This window comes from Nyctibius grandis, chromosome 31 (genome assembly GCF_013368605.1).
Source record: "Nyctibius grandis isolate bNycGra1 chromosome 31, bNycGra1.pri, whole genome shotgun sequence".
Lineage (NCBI taxonomy): Eukaryota > Metazoa > Chordata > Aves > Nyctibiiformes > Nyctibiidae > Nyctibius > Nyctibius grandis.
In genome coordinates this window covers 3,540,164-3,561,433 of record NC_090688.1, presented here as the reverse complement: position 1 = coordinate 3,561,433, position 21,270 = coordinate 3,540,164, and the positions used below count along the sequence as shown (strand labels likewise).

Genomic DNA, 21,270 nt, shown 5'->3' with positions numbered 1-21,270 from the left:
ATAAGCTTTGGAAGACTTATCCTAAGCTATATAAGTAAGATGTAAGCTATATAAGTAAAACTGTTTTCTCAACATTAAAAAAAAAAAAAGACCCCCAGAGGGTTTGACCAAAGCTTATTGTATTTCTGAAAATAGTAACTGTTATTCTCCATCCCAGCTATAGGATCTTTTTGAATTCTTGGAATGAGTGGAGAAGTTCTACTTCATTCGAGTCCATCTTTAGCTTGAAAAAAATAATTTAAAATCTTAGTAAGCTTTTAAATCTTACCTATCAGCTGACATTATTTAAATGAGTAATGATAGTAAGTTTTCTTCATTTTCAAGTAAAATATCATAAAATGTGTGGCACTTTTATTGTATTTCAATAACATTGGATACAAAGGTCCTAATCTAAATTTTGATAGCAGTGAAAGCAGAGGGATTGTTTGAAGAAAAGTAATTTTTAAATAGTCCTCTTTTTTTTTTGCATCAAATCATCTGGAAAAATCACATTGAGAGAAATAAAATGAGGAATTGTGAGCATATGGAAGCACATAGCTAAAGCATAATTTAAATTATGAGTAAATGAGAATTGGACTTGGGTTGAAAGGAATTCAAATAGGTGCATTTATTTAAAAATATGAATTATAGATACAACACAGAGTGGAAAAGGCAGCAGTGGGGGCCATCACGTACTGTATGGGCAGCTAGATGTAGGTCTAGCACTTAAATTTGCCTTTAATACTCAGTTCACTAGTTCAGGCTTGTCTGGGAAGGTGTAGCCGTATCAGCTAGTTCAGAGTTACTAGGCTGTGGACCACGGGGCAATTTTTACAGTATACATTCAGCTGAAATTGAGGCTATAAATTCCATGTAGTTTTCTCTTAAAAAAACAAACAAAAAAAAAGGCAAACCCAAATAATATGTTTTCCTGAACATTCAAAAAAAGATAGTACAAAGCAAATTTTAGAAGTGGGATATAGCACAGACATTTGCATGCAGCTGTGTGAACGCTTCTGTTAACATCGTCCTCTGCAGCGAATGCTAAAATTAAACAGTAACGGATTAAATTGTTATGATTTCAATAAAATATTTTAATATTTTGTGCAAAAAGTTCAAACTAGCAAACTTTTGCATACTTTAATGGTAAATACCGGAATATCATTTTGGAATAGCTTTGCTGCAGCGCACTTAAATGTGTTTTGGGAAGCTCAAACAGGCTGAATGTTAAAATGTGTTATATTTCCTTAGTGTTTTCTGCTGAAGTAAATTGGATTCTCTTGCGTTATTTCTTACTGGAAAAACTCTGCACATGTTTTATGAATAGTAACAGAAGCACTTTTTGTAACTTTCGATTTGGTGATGAAATTTCCCGCGAATCAGCAGTCTCCAGAGTCATTATTAAAACCCCTCACCCTTAGGAGGAAATACTACAACAAAACTCTCTGCGATGGAGTTGCACAAGAGTAAATAACTCTTGGGTTTTTACCAGCTATTTACTATTCTTGCAAATGGATGTAGGTTGTTATGCTCCCAAACCACTAACTTGCTTTTTTTATGTTTGTGGAGTTTTTGTTTGGCTCCAGTCCCCTGGCCATTTTCATGCACAACTGAGACATGGATGCAGGGACGTGCAGCCCAGATGGGTTAGTTTCCTGGTGGGAGGAGGAAGAAATTAAGGAAATAAATTAAAGGATGAAATGAGGAAATCAGTGAGTGAATTTTTATCTTAATCCAGAAGAACTACCCTAAGACAGCTTGGTATACTTGATTCATATATTTAATAAGTCTGATTGTATTTTTCACATAATTTCTTCTAGCTTTTTGGTAAATGTATTAATTTCTTTTCCGTTTTCATTTTTTAGTTTGGAAATGAAGAACAGCAGCTGGCGTGGGCAAAGCGTGAGAGTGAAAAAGCAGAGCAAGAAAGACTAGCTCGGTTGCGGAGACAAGAACAAGAAGACCTTGAGTTGGCTATTGCACTCAGTAAGGCTGATATGCCAAACTCTTAAATAGAGGTTCTCTGGCTCCACCCTGTCCAAGTGAAACCTTTAAAAGTGGCTTTTATAAAAATACTAAATTGGTTTATGTTGTGAAAAATAATTTTAGTCACCTTCAACTCTAAACAAGACTGGTTACGTCAAACTGGGCTCTGTGTGGCTTTCATAATATGCAGGAAACACTGTATAAGCTGTATTACATGTTCTAGATAAAATTTACTGCTTGTAAGAAATTTAACGTATGATCCTAAGATACTGAAAGCAAAGTTTCTTTATCTGGAAGACAATGTTGCATATAGTAAACGGCAACTTGTGAATCTGGCTTTTTATTACCTGAATTCCATTGGTTTTTTTGAGGCTGCAGTATGAATTTCAAAGAAAATGTCATAAAAAGATAATATTTATAGAACTAGCTTTCACTTGTTACATTTATTTAATAATTCATGGTAGGGTAACCAGTATGTCATCTGCATCATCTATGTCAAAGTCTTCAGCATAAACTCATTATTAGATGGTCCCTTTTTATCCAGATGTGGCTTTTGCAAAAGAATCTGGCAATTTATATATGATGAATACAAACGTAGCGAACTGTATAAAATATTATTAATGTGAAGCCTCTATGAATGAGTAGCTCTTCTAACTTAAACATTGGTTTGCATTGAGTTTTAATAATTGTATGTGATGTAAAAGAGGGAGTTAGTTCAGTTGTAGTAAATTGGACAAATAATTGGGCAATTAAATCATAGGCAAAATCTTACTTTATGTCATAAGCAAATATGATTGCAGGATTGTGATACGAGTTTGAGTGCTGCTTTCGTGTAAAATCAAGCAATGGAAAACTTACTAAGCTTGAGCAGTGTTCACCCCTACGACTCCTTTTACCCCCTTTTGCTCCAACCGCCAGGACATAGACCATTTTATTTGTGTTACCCAGCTGACTGTGTGAGACAGTCTTTACCTCTGTTTCTTGAATTCCACCTATCTTATATTATGGAGTTACAGATCAAACATAATTTAGCTGAAATAAGGCCAAATTGAAACATTTTATTTGCCAAATACATTTTCATGTGTAAGTTCTAGCACTCCTGGTAGACTGGATTGGCTTTAAAACAATGGCTTGCAGTAGTAAGTCCCAAGTAGGAACAGATTTTATATACACCTCTAGAACTCAATACTTACACCTGGTAAGGATAACACAGAATGTGTTTTACATGTCATATAGGAAATAAGTCCTTATGATAAGTCTGTGAATTATTTGCTTACTAAAAATGCCTTTTCTGATTACAGGAGTTCTAAAACCTCAGTTGTCTTTGCCTTGGACTTTTATGTCTAAATAAGAGTAGGCATCTAGCACAAAATTTTTAAAATGTCCTTAATGTCCATCTGCTTTCCTGTCCTTGGTTCTGCAGGAATACAAAGCTTAACATTCTGTGTTTTTACTGATGCAGCCCTTCTCTTATAACATTTTCTCTGGTTTTTTTTTTTGAAAATGTGATATTCCTTCATCATCTTTAATGCATTTATATTTTTTATGTCCTTGCTTTTATTTTTCATAATACAAAGACAGTGCCTGTTCACTGAATGAGAACAGTCTTTCCCCCTTCTGTTGTAATTGCCTTATTCTGGGTGCTTTCCGTACACAGAGATAAGAATCAGATTGGATCGTTTTAATCTTCTTAGTAGTTTTCAGCTCTGAAACGCAGCTAAGATGCGGCATTGGTTGTCTCAGGCTTTTGTGAGCAGGTATAAGGGTGAGTGCACGTCTGTGTGTGTGCACACGCGTGTGCACATCCATCCATTTACGTACGCAGCAATATGTGTGACAAAACTGAAACCCCACATCTCAAAATGCAGTTTTAGGAGTCACACTTCCCTGTTTGCTGTGGGTCTCCTGTGCTAATGGTACTACAAATATTGTGAATCTTTAATTCCCCTCGGAAGGGGAGAAGATGCATTCTAGTATCAAAACTCTAGTATCAAAACCAACCATATAATGATCTTTAATACTGTCTTTTCATGACCCATTTGGAATGCACTAGAAGATATTTCTAATTTTACAGAACCTGGTTTGAAATCCCTTCCTGTTGTGGTAATTTTTCTCTAAAATATGTTAGATTAAATGATCAAACATACCAAAATGTCATCAAATTCTCTTTTCTGTTGGTGTACAGGACTTGAAGGCTCTGAGAGCAAACTTGGGTCTGTCTATAGCTAACATGAGAGAAAACTTTTGCTGTGAAAGAGCAATTTTCAAAATTGAATGACTGGAGGATTCTCAGTGAAGTTAAACAAATTGTATCCATGTGTCAGATTCTCCTCTGCATTTTCATTTGGGCCTGAGTCTTTGTGGAGTCTCTTCTGCTACAATAAGCCCCCACTCGTGTGTAGTGCCGTTTGAGAAAGGAAAACCACTTTTGGATTACAGCTTGGATGATGTCACTCCAGTGGGACAGGGTGGATGAGCTAAAGAGCTTGATTCATTTTCTGAGTTATGTACCATAACAAGACTTTCTGCTACTTGTTTGTCAGTGCTCTAAAATACTGTAATTTATAAGGCTTCTAAGGCAATGAGTCGGTGTTTTCAAGCAGGAAGCCAGAAATGTGAATTTATCTAGCATTCCACGTAGGGTTAGAACTAATTGCTCATTTTCGTATTTCCTTATTGACTCAGTCTTTGTATTTGCTTGGACAGTAACAGAAGAGCAAGCAAATGAACAAGGACAGAACATGTTCTCTATGCACAATGTATTAGATTTAGTAACCTGAGGTTTACTGAAACACACTTGATTCAAAATTTCAGACACTGCAGTAGAAGAAAACTTAGCTGTGATTTGTCCCTATTGTATTTAATACAGTTTTCAGTGTAAAAAGGAAGATTACCCACATTCTTCCCTCATGCTCGTAACTCGGTGTTTTGTATAATACCTGCACTTGTTCTTCTAACTCAAAACTGTTATTGCAAGACACTGATCATCTTCTTCCTCCAGAACAGTGAAATTTAAAGCACAAATAGGCCTATCGCTATTTGGGCAGAGAAAATATGTACAATGCAAGATATATAAAATGTGAGTATAGACAATGCATATACAGTGTACATTGAGATCCATATTATTTGTGTCTGTGTGTGTATATATATATATAGTGTATTGTATAATGTAATAATAGTGTGTGTATATACTATACATGTCCACATACTATGTCTAGTATATAGTTACTTGTGCTGTACATAAAATGTGTATATACAATGAATATGTAGAATATGCGTATATATTCTATATATAAAAGCTTGTGTGTATGTATGTATTCTCTAAACAGAGAGGGATACAGAAATGGAATTTTTACAGAAATGCAGATTAGATCATGGCTCTTAGAATTTCAAAGTTCTGGTGAAAGAAAAAAAAAAAGGAGAAATGGCTACTTCTAATAAATTTGTTTCAAGATTACTTTCATTGGCATGAAAACCTGTGTTCACTAGCTGTGTCAAGTGTAAGAGAGACCTGGCAGAAAGTAGGTGTCATCCGCACTGGATGCGATTCCACGTTCTTTGGAGTTTTTAAAGTGTCTTTTTGAAATGTAGGCTCAATTTCTGACCTTGTGATGGTCAGGTCAACTTTTCTTTTTTTCTCTAGGCTGAGGCAATGATTTTTCTCCTACATGTGCTTGTAGTTTCACTTCTCCCTTTTTTAAAAAATTCTTTTTAAGGAGCGATTTCCATACACACATACGCCCCAAACAGTCGCACACTACAAGTGGAAAACATGTTTTTCTTGCTTCATTCCAGTTCTATACGTTGCACATAATTGTCATCTGGATTTCAGCTCTGTTTTTCCTCCGTTTCCACCTAAGCTTTTACTTCAGGAGGAATGACTATCCATTGCATTCTTGGCTTTGAGGAAGGAACGGAGGTGATTGTACTTTCTACTCAGATAAATTATTAGACTCTGTGGTACGTTGAGCGATCACAAAGAGTTTAGTAGGCTTTTATAGTGGCACATGTGCTTTATACAGAGTCTCGTCACTGCTGGAATGACTCATGGAACACCGTGGATTGCGCACAGCACCGAGGCACAACAGTTAAAACAGGAAAGACGGACAATTACTCACGTTGAACCTACGCATGCAAACACTGCGTGTAGGACACAGGTATTGAATTACCCACATTATCCTTTATAGACCAGGACGTTCACATTTGCCTCGAGTGGTTTCCCGAAGTTATATTCAAATAGTCTTGTTGTAAAACATACCAGTCATTCTGCAATAAAAACAGATGCTCATAAAAGTAGTGCTTCTACCATAACGCTGTATGAAATATTTTTATATTGGCAAATTTTTCCTTATGAAATCTCTGCCCTGTGAGGATCATCAGTCCTTACTGTATTTTGTTTCATGTAATGTGCTCTCAAAGCGTAGGAAATTCCAAGCTGTGTCTGACTGTCACTTTTTTTTTTTTAATTCCAGTGAAATCTGTTGTCAGAAACTTTGTAGAAATTATTTTGTCATCTTATGCTCAAAGATAATGCACTTTTCTTGGATTCTTCTTATAATCCTTTTGGGGTTACTATTTCTTCTTTAGTGTTTCTCCATTGAGAAGAGTATTTATTCTGTAGAAGTGAGGCCCAAGGAATTTTGGTCCAAGTAGAATTGTTGCTTTCCCTCATGTAAGAGTTTGATTTCTCCCTTCTTCTGCGTTTTATTCCTCCCTCTCAGGAGTTTCATTTCTGTTTAATCCTTATTTAGAGTTGGAACTCTGTTGAAGTGAATTGATCTGTGCTAATAATGATCTAGTTCAAATACCTTCCTACACCGGTGGAAGAGCTGAGGTTTTGTTGTGTGTCAACCATTGCATCTCTGTAGACTTCACAACAAACATCTTTTCTTAGAAAGGAATTTTGCTCGGAGTATGGTGGAATCATAGAAGATTTATTTTTAGAGTAAATACGTTAACTATTAGTCATTGACACACCTGTTTTATCAGTTGATATACTGCTCTTTTTACTTGAAAGTTTTATAAATAAAGGCTAATTTGTTATAAAATGGAATTTTCATTTTTCCAACTTCTGCCTTCCCATTTAAGTTTAACTTTAAAAGGAAAACTCCTAGTGACTATGGTTCCTTCTGCTGTTACAATTATAGAGTGCTCTTCTGGTGTCCCTTTTAAGATGACGTTCTTTAGTCTGACCTAAAAAAGGTGGAGACACAAAGTGGAAACTGCAATGTTGACCTAAATTTGACCAATATCTCCAAATATGTACATTATTGTAGTTATATTTATCTTTAAACTATCATAACAAATTGAAAGGTATTTTAATTTTAACCCATCTCATGTGTTTATTGTTTAATATAATAAGAGAAATGTTATTGTTTAATATAATAAATGAAAAGTTACTTTTTGGAGCTCTGAGACTTTGACAATCTTTCTTTACTTTTTTTTTTGTCCGTGATTTCACAAGCTTTTGTGTCAAATTTGTGACTCTTGCTTTGAATAACTGCTTGATTCTCTGCATTAAGATCTTTTTTTGTAGCTGGTGCCCTCTGCGCGCTGTTTTCCCTTCTATCCTTCCCCTTCTTCCTTGTCCCAGCCACATTTCGTCTGTACAGACCAGTCAGAAAATCCAACGCCGCACCCTTTCCAAAACAATTTGTGTGCCGCAATGCTAAACATCCAGGCAATTTATGCTGGGAGGGGTTAGAGAGATCACCAGAGACAAACCCTTTCTGCTCGCTGGAAAAACACACCTCACTATCATACTATTCCACATTATTCACTTTGACTCATTATTCTCCCGTCTGTCTGTTTTATTTGCTCTGCTTCTGCACACATTGGCATGGTTAACAACAGCTTGCCAAGGCAGGTTTCTCTTGAAATTGCTCTCCAGCAATATTTTTAGTACGTTGACATTTTGAAGCCAGGATTTGACTATAAGTGTGTCACAGACAGGCGCAACGTCCTACCCAACTTCTCTCGCCGTGTAATGCTCCTCTTCGCCCACAGAAACGTGGGCCACAGCTCTGCGTTTTGCTCCCGCTGAAGTGTTCAGTCTGACACACACAATGTTCCCATCCTTATGCTTTCCCAAATACTCATCTAACCCGTATTGTCCATGGCTAATCCCAAAGGATTCCCTGTACCAGGCATCGTGTGGAGGCCAAGTGGCCCTTCATTGGGAAGGGAAGAAAAGTGCAGGCATCCTCTTCAAGAAGAAACATTTGCAAGTGGAAACTCGACCATACAGGTACTCTAAGCTGTTCAAACGTAGCATTTGTTAACTCTACCTAAATACGACCCAAGACCAGCTTGCCTTGTGAAAGTCTGAGCTCTCGGAGCCCTTGCTGCCATCCCTGCCCCTGAAATTGGGGTCATATTTTTCTTGGGGACGTGCTACCAGGAGAAAATTGCTGAATCTCCTGTCTGCTGTACGTGACTATCAGTTTAGTCACTCTCAACGTCTTTTTCCTCCTGTCTGGTTAGCATTTTTTTAATGTAATGACTGCAATTAAAACTTTTATTGGTGCTGATACAGCATCTCTTACAAACGCTATAGCCTTCCCTATTGATGAATTCTCATAATCCTCTTTGCCAGCTGCAAACATAATATATTTCTGCTGTTTAACTTCCCATAAATAATGTCCTCAGTCACAGCTTCTCAGAAGGAAATGTACGGAAGAACAAAGCCCTGTGCTCTCTCTGCCCATCCCTTGCACGTGCAGGAAGGGCACTCAGGCACCCTATATCCTTTATTTTGCAAGTGCTTGCGATACAAAATCATTAATATATTAAAAGCCATCAAAAACCGAAGCTGTCATCGTGCACTGGCTGTAAAAAAAAGTGCTTGTTGGGATTTGAAGATTTGTGTGTGTTTTGTGTTTAAGCCTCAGGCTCAGTAGCTTCTTGCTTAATATATTAAATGTCACAGGGAATGTCCAGTGTGATATTCCAGATGTTTCCTGATGACATAATGATAGGTCAGAACTCCAGGAATGCTCTGAGCTGTAAGAAGTGCAAGAAACCAAAGTAAAAGTGATTTAAAGGGATATTGTATCTAATTAGAAACCTGTAAGTTCATCTGCAATTTCTGTGTTGCTGAATTTACGCTTACTACAAAGGAGAGAATACTTTTGATTTGCTAAAAGGACTTGTAATTGAAGCAGGTGAAGAAGCAGGTAACTAATGCTAACGACGGTTACAGAGGAAATGAAAACTCTGCTGCTCCTGCTCTCCTTGTGCTTGGAAAGGTGGGTTTGTTAAAGTCGAGACAGCTTCATTATATAAAGCAGTGCATATGACTCATTTTTTGTGTCTACATAAAATATTATAAGATCAAATAATTGTGGCTGAAAAGTCAGACCTCAAAAGATTAAATCAAACACAGTTTCTGCCTAAGAAGTTTAGGATAAATCCCTGCTGCCTCTGTGCACATGTTGAGTACTGTTTTGTGGCAGAAGCTATTCCCAACCTCAGCCTCGGTGATGGGGAATTGGTTGGTTGGGATCAAATATTGCGGAGGTTTAAGGAATCAATAAGTTGAGCCAGTTCCCTCCAGGGACTGTGAATTGTGCATGGCTACGTGCTTTAGGTTACTGGTGTTTGGCTTGTAAATCTGTTCCTTCTCATCCCAAATAATTTCTCAGTGGAGGTGTGCCTGAGCCTGGGTCTTCAGCTATGGTAGAAAGGGGTTGCTGCAGTCCCGGGGAGTTTCAGGAGCTCTAACCGCTCTGCTCTTGGCATGCAGGATGAGTCCTGGGCAGGTGGGACCTGTTACAGACCCAGCTGAGAGCAGCTGCTTCAAGGACATGCAGGAATTTTAAGGTTTGTAGATGCCACCAAGTAAGTTTTGGATGTTAGCAATGGGGATAGCTTTCTCCCTATTAAATTATATGGTGTTTGGATTGAATTTTCCTCTTTATGTTTCCCCCTAACACTGCCAGTTACCATAGCGATGTCTACATGACTTTATTGTAGTTGTTTTATTTAAATATAGCAAAAGAAATTGCTAGAGCTTGGGATTCTGGCTTCGAAAATTCAATTTAAGAAAAGCCTAACAGCTACTCTGTGTTATAGGTGCACAAAATAGCTGTAGAAACCACAGAGCTTCTACCACAGAAAACCACAGAACCGCACAATCCTATAATTTGAAGAATGGACAGACTTTTTTTGGCACTTCTTGTGGATGGAGGACCAAAGTTTAGAGCGAGTCACTGTTTTCAGGCAGTTTGTAAATGACTGTGAGTAACCAAGGACTCGCACAGGCTGAAATCCCCCGTCCCTGCACGAGGTGAGCTACGGCCAAAACTAAAGCTTAAACTCCCCCAGCTGGGATCATCTGCAAAACTGTAAATCTAAAATGAACTTCCAGAAAAGCCGGGGGGTTTCTAGCCCAGCCCTTGTACTTTAGGATTTAAAAAAAATCCATTTGAGAGCGCCCTGCTCGCGGGGTGCTGGTGTGGGGCTGGTCTCCCCGAGAGCTGGAAGGCGGCAGGACGCGGGGCTGTTCTGGGCGCTGCTTCAGCAGCAGCAGCCTCGGTGTTTTCTGAAGATGAGTTCCCATGTCGTACCGATTTAACTGACTCTTCTGAAGTCAGCAGGTGAGAGAAAAACCGTTTTCAGCCCAGCGAAACGCAGCGCTCTGAAACCTGCAGTGGAATTAACTGACTTTATAAACAGTAACTCCTCTGGACGGTGTCTTGGGTGCAGAAATATTTGCTAAAACTTTCACTAGGAACATCGTGCAGGATTTGCTAGTTTCTGTGCTTAATGTGCTCTATCTAATCTGGCAATCTATCTCGCAAGTATAGTGAGCCCATCACTGTGGTATCTTATAAAAATATGTGTGAAAATCTTGTTTACAACGGACTCTACATTTCCTCCCATTGGGTTGAACTACAACTTCTTTTTTTTTTCTATTTTCCCTAGTGCATCAAAATGAAATCCAGGATAGCTGCAGATGGAAAGGGCAGGTCCTTGCCGCATGCTCCCTGGGAGGCAGCTGGGATTCGGGGTCTTTTGTGTTAATTAGAACAAAATTACTTAAAAGATGATAACTGTCTATTATTAGAAGACGCTGCAGAGCGTTAGTGCTTTCCTGCTGGCCAGGGGAGGCTTGGTAGGTTGGTGGAATCACACCGACACATCTTTGGATGTACTAATTTAAAGCAATTATAAAAAAAAAAAAAGAGAAAAAGAGAGCTGACAATTACTCATAATAGAATGTGAGAAGAATGAGATCAGCATCTCTTTCTTTCTGCTACGAGATTATCTCGCGATTCAAGAACCTGCCGTTTCCTGTAAAGACCACACAGAAATTATCATATATGCCCTCCCTTAAACAATTAAAGCTGGTCATAAGCTTTGTCCCCCACATCCCTCCCCACTTTCAGAGGCCCGTATTTATGGTTTTTTATATATATATATTTTTATATTTATATATGGGGATGGCTTTGCCCTATTTGCAGTTGAGACGCAACAAATCTAAAAGCTCGGAGGACACAACCTGCTCCTCTTTCCATAGTGAACAACCCACAGCAGAGCGTGTCTCCACCGCTCATCGCGATCTGAGCGTTGTTTGGTAACACGGTATCGTGCAGATAACAAGTGCTTTATCTGAAGCCCTTCCAGTGAACAGGAGCAGAGGTAGCAGAGATTGTGACCTGTATAGGATTCACTGGAGCAAAGGGAAGCGTGGACGTTCCCATGCAGAGGTACGGTGGAGGGAGGAGGAGCACCCATGCCATCGCGGTGGGTGCTACAGAGGAGCCACACAAGTGGGTTTTTTTAGGGGTTGGTGAACGCAGTAAGAGTTCTCTGTGCTTGCAGGCACTGTGCAGCATTCATGCTTTGTGCCGCTTCACTGGCTGTGGTCTTTCACCCTCGTAATTTGGGAGGATACAGAAGGGGCCAGACCAAAGGGGCACCAGCCTGGTACCCTGCCTCTGACAGCGGTCACCAGAGGGGGCTGGGGACGAGCAGAGCCAGAAGAGCCTGTCATGATGCTGCCAAGCTCTTCCCCACTCTGGAGAGCTCTGTCCTGAGCCAGATGTGGGGTGGCCAAACCCACTGCAGCCAGGTGTCAAACATCACATCACAAAAGAGGGAATAGTGTAAGATTGCACCGTATCACTGAAACCTGGCAAAGACTAAAAACATTGTCAGTTCAAGGGAAAATGCAAGGGAAAGCCAGTGACTGTGGCAAGGTAAGGGTAAGAATTAATGTCAAAAATTGTGTCCTTAAAGTAATAAACACCCAAGGACATGCTGAAATATGAAAACCTTCAGCTCTGGGGAAAGAGAAGGAAATACCTAGAACTGTTGCAACGATGAATGTGCTAATTTTAGAAGATCTTTAAGTCATCTTCACTTTCTGGAATTAGATTGTGCAATTTTTTTTCTAGCAAATAAATGAGTTTTGTTTTTAATGAAGAAATGTTGCATCTCCTTTATATTTCACTTTGAAAGAGCTATAAAAGTGAAATGTGGAACTCATTCTTCCATGTCAATGATTAGAAGCCCAAAATACATCTGTTCCACATGAACAACTGCAGACTTTGCTTTCACAGAAGAATAGCTATATTTGTAGTTACTTTAAATGTATTCCTGTTGATTTTATCCTTGTGTATTCTAACTTGTAAATTGTGAAAAATGTCACAACCTTGATTAAAATCAAGTTCCAAGTATCCAGATGTTAAGGAAAAATGCTTCAATATTCAGCTGACTCTGCATACTTAATTAACAGTGATTTTTTTTTGTTCTACTAGAATCAAAGCTCACCACTAAACCATAGCTGTAAAAACAGAGGATCCTCATCAGAGTTTCAGGGTAATTGCATAGATACACTACTTGGATTTATGCTCTCATTTACAGCTGTGGAAGAGCTTTTTGGGGGGCTCCATTTGAGTGCTGCAGTATCCAGTTTATTTCAAATTAGTTTCCCAAATCTGGATTCCTGGCTAACTTATTTTCCTTCAAATTAGTAAATATCTTTCTTAACTCCTGAAATCTAGGTGGGATTCAAAATTATGAAGTGAATTTAAGTTTTTGGGAATGAGTTATGAAGGTATTTTTAACCTGTGTTGTGAATTTATGTTTAAATTCCACTACTGTTCTATTGGAATTCTGCACTGAGCTCTTGAGAGGAGGGATAATTTATGTACAAGAATGCCTTAAAATAAGCCTCCGTAATTACAAAAATGCAGTGTTTAAATTTATAGTAAAAAACCCACACACTGCTGGCAAAACTGTAACTGCATCTGGAAAACATTAAGGATGCTATTAAAATAGTCTAGCATAAACTAGAAATGAGACTGAAATTACAGTGTTGCTTACTTAACCATTTTTAGGAAGTGTATTTTGAATGTGATCTGCTTTCCTAGTTGATTTTTTTGATAAAGCACCGTATTGTATCTTGTTTACTGCTGAGAATGAATTACGTACTCTGTTATCTATGACAGAAAAATCCATAGTTCAGATTTTTTAAGTGTCTTCTTATAGCTGTTGATAATCTAAAACATAACCAGGTGGTTGTTGGTCCAGCCATCAGGGGATAAAGTAACAGGGAGATCTCGAAGGAGAATAAAAATCACAGCAATTAAAAACTTATTTTATTAAAAAGATGAAATGTTTTCAAACATTTTTGAAAAAATTACGTTTTTATAAAAACAGAAATAGGCAAAATACCCATTTGTCTTCTATTTACATATACAATATTTCACATTGTATAAAATTATTTACAATATATAAAAAAATTACAGTAAAATAGGTTATTTTCTTACAAGACATCAAGCCCTGTACTTCTAGTGTAGATCATGGCAAACAAGAATATTATTGCACCTGTGAAACAACCAGTCTAACAATAGGAGTGTTCTCTTAGCCATGCCTTCAACTGAGATCTAAAATAACACCGTTAGCTACAGTAACATTCATTTAAACTCTTCTAGGGTCAACTTCAGGCAGTTTCCATACAAACATTGTCTTGTAAAGCTTAGGACTGGGCAGTTAGAATTGGAAAAAGAAAAAAAAACACCACATATTTACAGCTTCTTCTATATAATCTGTATGGAGTCTTATGGAGTTTACCCTTCACAGAAGCTGCATAAATAACCCCTGCTCTCCTGACCGGGACGGGCAGGTTCACTGACACAGTCACGTCAAAGTCTCTGCAGGAGATGACTGGCTAAGTCTCCTTGTGTCAAATCCTCCTCAGCTTCCATCGCCAGAGCGTCGGTGCCTCCCTACGTAGTACCAGCTACAAGTTTTTTAACGCTCCTGCACCTGAGCAGTTAAATAACGTCCAACTGTTGGCAGGTCAGAGTCTCTAGGGCTACATGTGCCGCTTCATGTGCAAAGCCAGGTGGTCTGACCTGGAGAACGCCCTGTCGCAGAGGTGGCACTGGAAGGGCCGGTGGCCGGTGTGCTTGCGATAGTGACGGGTGAGTTCGTCGGAGCGAGCGAACTTCCAGCCGCAGCCTTCCCAGTTGCAGTGGTAGGGCTTTTCACCTGTTGGAGAAATCACAGAGAGCGTGACTCAGCGCGGCACTCCCACGTACGGGCAGCATCACATGCTAGGCAACCTCCCCAGTTTATCTCAGCGTAGTCCTTTTATTTACTACCCAGCCCTTCCACAGAAGATCCAAGTGCTTTTAAGCCAAACTCTAGCAATTCCTTTGCTAATCTATACCTGCAGTGAAAATCTTTTGAGAAAAAGCGATGGAAGCCCTTAGAAAACCTCTGACCTATATATGCATAGGAAAACACTTAGACATTATAGATCTGATCACCTGTCACAGCTCAACTGTGAATACTCCTGGAGTTAAGGAGACTACAGAGTTAAAGCTCAGGCTAATTGTTTTATGCAGGTGGCTATCACAGCGTATCTCTGGATGAAGTCACCCAGCCGTATTTACCTGTGTGCGTCCTGAGGTGGGCCTTCAGGTGCGAACTCTTGGTGTAGGTCTTCCCGCAACCTGCGTAGGTGCACGTGTGAGTGGCTGTCCTCTTCCGTGGCCAGGACCGACGTCCTCTTTTTGGTTTGGAGTCCAACAGCTCCAGAGGAGAGGAAGGAGGGGTGAGCATGCCTCTAGGAGCAGGGGGTTGTAAGGGCAGGCTGTCCTCAAAAAGGCCAAACTGGGAGGTGTTCTGGTACTGGAGATGGGTCTGTGGGTGGTGGAAGCCGGTGGCCGGGTGGTAGCTTTGCTGGAAGGACACGGACGAGGGGCACATCATCTGCGTGTGGCAGTCATTCACCATGAGATCATCGGGGCTCAGCGGGGGTGTCTCTGCCCCAGGGATCTGGGGGGAGCTGGCCACCCGGGGCTGCTCGTAGGCCATCATGCAGGTCGCGTTGCCCTCCTGTTTGATCTTCGGGCAAGCCTGGGGCACTAGACCCAGGACTGGTCCATAATTGTCCATGTCAGGCTCAGGCTTAATGTTCTCAACGAACTGCGGGCCCCCGAAGGTGGGTGTCACGAAGAAGCGCCCGTGAACATTGCCGGGAGGGCAGTAGTTGGAGTCCATCTCCGAGTGGATCATCTCCGGCACGATGCCGGCGTTGTAGGGCGGGGGGCTGCCCTGCTCCAGGGCACTGTAGCATCCCGGGGACGGATTTGTCTGGTAGAAGTTGCTGCTCTCCCCTTGGGCAGGGGGATAGTCCCCACCGGCTGCGCCCTGGCCGTAGCTGTCGCTGCCCATGGAAAGGATAAAATCCAGCACGTTGTTGAGGTCTTCATCCTCTTTGCGCGGGGAGAGGCTGCCCCAGGTGCCGGCGGGGGTCTTGGCCTCCTGGTCGCACTTCCACCTCTGGGGGAAGAAAGAAAAGGGAGAAGGTTAGAGGTGGCGTTTGGAGGTGTGTGTGTGCGGGGGGGGAATTTAGGGAGAAGCGGGGCCGCGGCACCGCCGCCCACCCGTGCGATGAGCCGCGCCGGCCTCAGCGCGGCGGCGGGCGAAGGGGGCCGAGACTCACTTCGTGGAGGGTTTTCTCGCGGCAGGGGCTGGCGAAGGTGGCGAAGGAGGGCAGGATGGTGTCGCTCAGCGCCATGGTGCTGCCGGGCGGGACGGCGGACGGCGCGGCGCGGCGAGCCGCCCTCCCCACCTTATAACGCGGCCGCGGGCGCCCTCAAGCCAATTGCAGGGAGCGAAGGAAACGCGTCCCGGACGGGGCGGGCGGGAGGCAGCGGCTCGGGCGCAGCCTAAATTTAGCCCCGGTATAAAAGGAGGTGGCGGCGGCGGTCCCAACCCGAGCGGGGCGGAGCGGAGCGGGGCCGGCCGGCGGGCCCCCCTCGCCGCCGTCCCCTCAGCGCGGGGCTCGCCGCCGGGGCCCAGGGGTGGCCGGGGAGCGGCGACCCCCGCCTCGGGCCGCTGCCTGCGGCCGCTGACGGAGAACTGAAAGGTCCCGGCCCCGGGGGGACCCTCGTGAGCTGAGGGGACACTGCAGGGTTCCTGCCTCCCCTCGGGATGCTGAGGGAGGAGGGGACACGGAGGGGGTCCCAACACCGGGGACCCTGAGGGACCCTCTGTGACATGAGGGGACCATGTGCTGAGAGACACCGTGAGGGACGTGCTGTGGGATGGGGGCATTGGGAGGGTCCCTGCCCCAGAAACACCCCTCATGTCATGGACATGAGGGGACACTGATGGGTCCAAAACTCCAACAGAGACTGTGAGGGACCTGCTGTGCGATGGGGGACACTGAAGGGTCCCTGCCCTGGGGACGTTGAGGAAGACACCGTGAATGAGGGGGTTGATTCCCCCACATCTCACATCCCGGATTCATCCCTGGGACATGTGGTGGGACCATACCCAGAAAACGAGGGTGGGAGTGGGAGGTGTAACGAGCACAGCAAGGGAGGCAGATGCCCTGCTCTGCGTGGGTAAATGCACTAGTGAGCTGGTGACAGACGCCTCCAGCTCCAGTCACCCTCAGGTCTCAGGGACCCATCTCAGTACTGACAGAAAGGTGTTTAATGGCAGTTTTGTACGGATTCCCTGTGAGGAAAATGCTGGAGACTCGCATTTAATGGAAGTCCAGGTCTCTAGCAGAGTTTCCATTTGCTGCACAAAGATTGCCAAAATCAACGTTTCCCTGTGACATTATGAAAGAAATAATGCAAGTAGCTTCTGTGATCTCCTCTGGTCGTAGCCAATTTATGGTCCTGGGCTGGATTTTTCAGAAGGGAAGACTGTTCTCCTCCCTTACCTTGGCCTCTAGCTCAGATGCCCAGTCTGAAGGAGCTATTCTCCAATAATTTCTGATAACACGCCCCAGAGTCCCGTTTTTGAGGATCACGGCTGCTTGGCAGTCATCCAAGAGCGAAAGAGCAAAAGGGGCAATTCTTAAAGGAGGAAAAACGATGATCTATCACAGGACAGACCAATTCTTTGAGAGCCTGTTCAGAGAAAGAGCTGTGCTTTCCCCTTGCCTCCTCCGTATTTCCTTTGCAGTCACTTCTAAAAGGATTTCTAAGCGAGCTGGAGATCAGAAGAGTGTAGGAGAACAGCTCTCACTTTTACACGCTGTGTGCCCCACGAGGGGAAAGAGCGATGGCCCTTGGTGGGCTCTGGTTCTCAGAAGCATTTTTGAGTGTGTTTGCTAGAGCCCATCCCAGGCTTGTGGCTGTACGCAGCCATCTCAGGAAAGCATGGTTGCTAGGGTGAGTAAATGATCTTTTCAATAGCTACACATGTTTTAAAATAATGAATATCTCTTGTTTAACTTTCTATACTTTTTTATTCTAAAAGTTCACAGGATGGCCAGGAGGAGCAGCCAAACTTCTGTGACTGGAGCAGAATCAATACACTGAATGCATGGTAACGAAGTACACAAAGATGTATGACTCATAGCTATGTAATGTCACACTTGTGTAATCTTTCAATGTAAACTCTTTTCCTCTAATAAAATGTTAGTAAGTGTACGATACGTATATATGGTGCTGTGAGTCAGCCAAGAAAATACACTCTGATGAATTCAGAATGAATGTGAATGTTCCCTTGATAACACACCCCGAATGTCTGTGTCAGTTTATGTGCTTGTGATTTCAGCAACAGCTATAACAAAATATTTTGTTTCTAGGATATACAACCGTACGTGTATGTTTCACCAAGAAGCTCCAGTAGGCATTGGAAGGACATTTGTTTACAGCACTGCCCTGACTCTGTCACTTCACCGTGTTTTTTCTTTGCATAAAGGAAACGTTTAGTGGGTAGTGAGAATGAAAGCAAAGTGCACAAAATAATAAATTCACTGGCTTTAGTTTCTTTTTGCTTTCAAGTAAAGCGGCAAAGCTCAAAAACTATAGCTATACTAAACCTGGTGAAACACATGTGAGAATTTATTTACATTGTGAGTCACTGGTTCTGCACAAATTGAGTACAACTTTGCCATGACCTTCCCCTCGGTCCGTGATCGCCGTGCTGACATTTTCTGGCTTTTTGCTGTACGCAACGCTCATTTTAAATGTCTAAGCCCAAGAGCTTGGCACTGCTCTCACTTATGGCAGCACAGAGCAGGAGTGATGCCACTGGTGTGTAAATGTGAAGAATGCGGGATTAGAAAGTATCTGTTAATCTGCTGTGGGTAGAGGAGAGCTAAATGATGTGTGATTTGTCTTCCAGCCAAAGTAAACACAGGCTCAGCCATTTTCGTACGGCAAAGCTGATTTTTCTAGGTGTTGCTGCTGATCTCTGTTGTTGCTTTTAGATCAAGAGAAACTTTTCAAGGGATTGCAATCAAGATTCCACGTGTTAATAGAAGAATCAAAGCTGGGGCTGTGGGATGAACTGCACCCTTGATGAAACACTGCAGCTGGATGGGTTGGTGAGAATGCCCACGTCACCTGGCTGCTAGAGCACTCTGAGTCATTACAGAACTCAAACAAACAAACAAACAAAAAAGCTCCTTTCTCATGGGATTGTTCTCAGAAAGTCCTGACTGCACCTAGAGCAAAGGCAGTAAAAGCAGGGAAAACGAGCTGAGAATGAGACCTTTCAGCGCCGCTGTTCAAAATCACAATACTAGTAACACCGTGACCAACCCCTTCATATTGAAATGAGACCAGCATTATCATAGGATTTCCCTGCCTGCATCTCAAATTGCCCTAGTTCTGTTGACTGTACAATTTTCTTTTTTTTACTAATTTAAAATGCAGATTCTGAGTCAGTACTTTAGTGTCTGCTCTCAAGGAAGTTGATAAAACGATGTAAACAACCACATAAAATAAAATATACAGGTTTTTTTTTTTTTTGGAGAGGCATTTCTTAATTTAGGGAGAGTGATTTAATCCTGTAGGCCTTATATCTGATTAAAGTAACATCATGAATTAATTGGATAAAGGAGCCTTTTTGACCAGATCTTTCATGACTGGAGTTGGTTCCCATTCAGAGACTTAAAGACAAAGGTGAACCATCTCTTTGATAAGCTGAAGTTGAAGGGGCTCATTAAGTTTTTAGTATGACATATTTTCCTTCAATATTTTTTGTCATTCTCCTCTGAACTACGTGCATATTTCCAAAAATCTTTCTTGAGGTTTGAGCACTGGAAAAGCAGAGCAGCAGCAAAGTACAAGGACTGCACTTGGGCACTTTCAGTCACGGCGTTGCACTGAAGCTCACCCAGGAGTAACTCTTTCGCACCACCACATATATACGTCTGCACTCAGTGCTGGCTCGAGGCTTTTCGACTAGATTTAGTTTTGGCAATGGTGACAGCAGAACACATGGGGTGCAGGGGGAGACTGGAAGGTGGAATGTAGCCCTGGGAAGCCATGGTGGGAGTGCTGGTGGGCCACGGTGCAGGGCTGGGAAGCATCATGAGATGCTTGGAACAACTGGGAGGAATCCAGCTTATTTAGGGCTGCACAGATGGAAGGTAGAGACTGCAGCAAGGTGCCACGAAAAGAGGCAGCTGACATTTGCCATCTCCAGCAGAGCAATTTTGCTGCCCCAATTTTTTACCTGTTGGCCTAGGTAGGAACCTCTTTCTGTCTATGCCAAAAAGCAGAGCTGCTTGCCTTTGTCGGTCCTAGAAGCATGGCCTTAAGCTTGTCAGTGTGGCCATGTGTGGTGTTTGTTTCTGCCTGGATAGCGAAGCACTTTTATAATAATTCTTTAACAATGGCATGTTCTTCAAATTAATTTGCACTTCCTTGATCTTTGTCATCTAGGACTTTATCAGTAAGAGTTTCTGTTTTCTTCCAGGTCATTGTTAACAACGTTGAATGGTGAGTGATGATAAAATAAAGATTAAGAACTAATAAACCTGCTTGATTAAAATTTAAATTAGATTTCAAGATGTATCAGCTTGTGTTTGGACCCGTTTGCGAGTGCACACCATCTTGATTTGTCATGTTCTTGTTTCTTACTGTGAAAATCACACTGCACTGAGGCAAATCCTTACAGAGATTTGCCTGTTACATCAGCACTGCTGCCTTATTTAAAGCACTGTTAAAAGCCATTGTCATTAACTAAACCATCTTGATTTATAATTCTTTTTACGGATCAAGTCCTTCCAGTCTTTTGCCCAGGTTTATGCAATGCTGACAGGCGTATCTGGGTCATTCTGTTTACCCTGTTAAAATATTGACATAATATTAGCATTCTTCAAGTCACCTGGGGCTTCCCCACTGTTCTGAAGTTGATTGATAATAAACATTAACCATCTGGATATGTCCTTAGTTGGTTCTTTTGAAACACTGACTTATAAGTTACCCAGACCTGGCAACTTAATATTGTTTGAGTTGAGTAGCAGTTGTTTTAACATCCTCCTTAGTTACTGGAATGGAAAGTATTTCAACATCATCGTTGTCTGATCTGAAGACAGCATCTGGCTTTTTCCCAAAGAGAGAACAGAAATATTTTTTAGCACTTCCGCTTTTTCAGCATGATTATTGACAGTTCTATCATTTCCATTCATTGTGATGGCAATCTTAATTCGTTTTAGTGAAAGCCTTATTAACCCAGCTCACCGAGATTAGCAAATGTCAAGCGTTGATGCTCTCAACCGCTGCACGCTTTAGCTGGGCAGACTTCCATCGATGCGAAGGAAAAATAAGCTTCGATTCCATTTCAATAAATAAGTCATCTTATACAAAGAAAACCTTTCTCAGAAATATGCAAGAAAATGCTGTTCCCATCATTAAAGTATGTTCATGGTTCAGTAAATCATAGAAAAAATCAGCTGTTTAATGAATTCACTCGGGGTAATTAGGTATTGTTACTTGAGTTTGCTGTGGGAAGAACGATAGCATTCAGCTGTAAATGATTTTTTGTCCTTTTTTGTTTGGGGACTCTTCAATTTATGCCAATTTTTTA

General features: G+C 41.8%; 2 protein-coding genes across 7 annotated transcripts in view; one reads left to right on the top strand and one right to left on the bottom strand.

Annotated features, from left to right (window-relative positions):
• The window catches only part of EPS15L1 (epidermal growth factor receptor pathway substrate 15 like 1), a 41,934-nt gene extending 35,485 nt beyond the window's left edge, over nucleotides 1–6,449 (top strand). For all 6 annotated transcript variants that reach the window (XM_068420574.1, XM_068420573.1, XM_068420572.1 and 3 more), the window contains one exon: nucleotides 1,845–6,449. In XM_068420574.1, coding sequence (XP_068276675.1) covers nucleotides 1,845–1,991 — 147 coding nt within the window. In that variant the 3' untranslated portion in view covers nucleotides 1,992–6,449. The remainder of the gene's footprint in view (nucleotides 1–1,844) is intronic.
• Nucleotides 6,450–13,554: 7,105 nt separating this feature from the next.
• On the bottom strand, nucleotides 13,555–16,045 carry KLF2 (KLF transcription factor 2). The gene is made up of 3 exons (XM_068420642.1): nucleotides 15,929–16,045; nucleotides 14,874–15,765; nucleotides 13,555–14,466 (listed from the first exon to the last, which is right to left on the bottom strand). Exons 1-3 carry the CDS (start codon nucleotides 16,001–16,003, stop codon nucleotides 14,291–14,293), a joined length of 1,143 nt encoding a protein of 380 aa, XP_068276743.1. The 5' UTR covers nucleotides 16,004–16,045; the 3' UTR covers nucleotides 13,555–14,290.
• Between the last annotated feature and the right edge of the window lie 5,225 nt (nucleotides 16,046–21,270).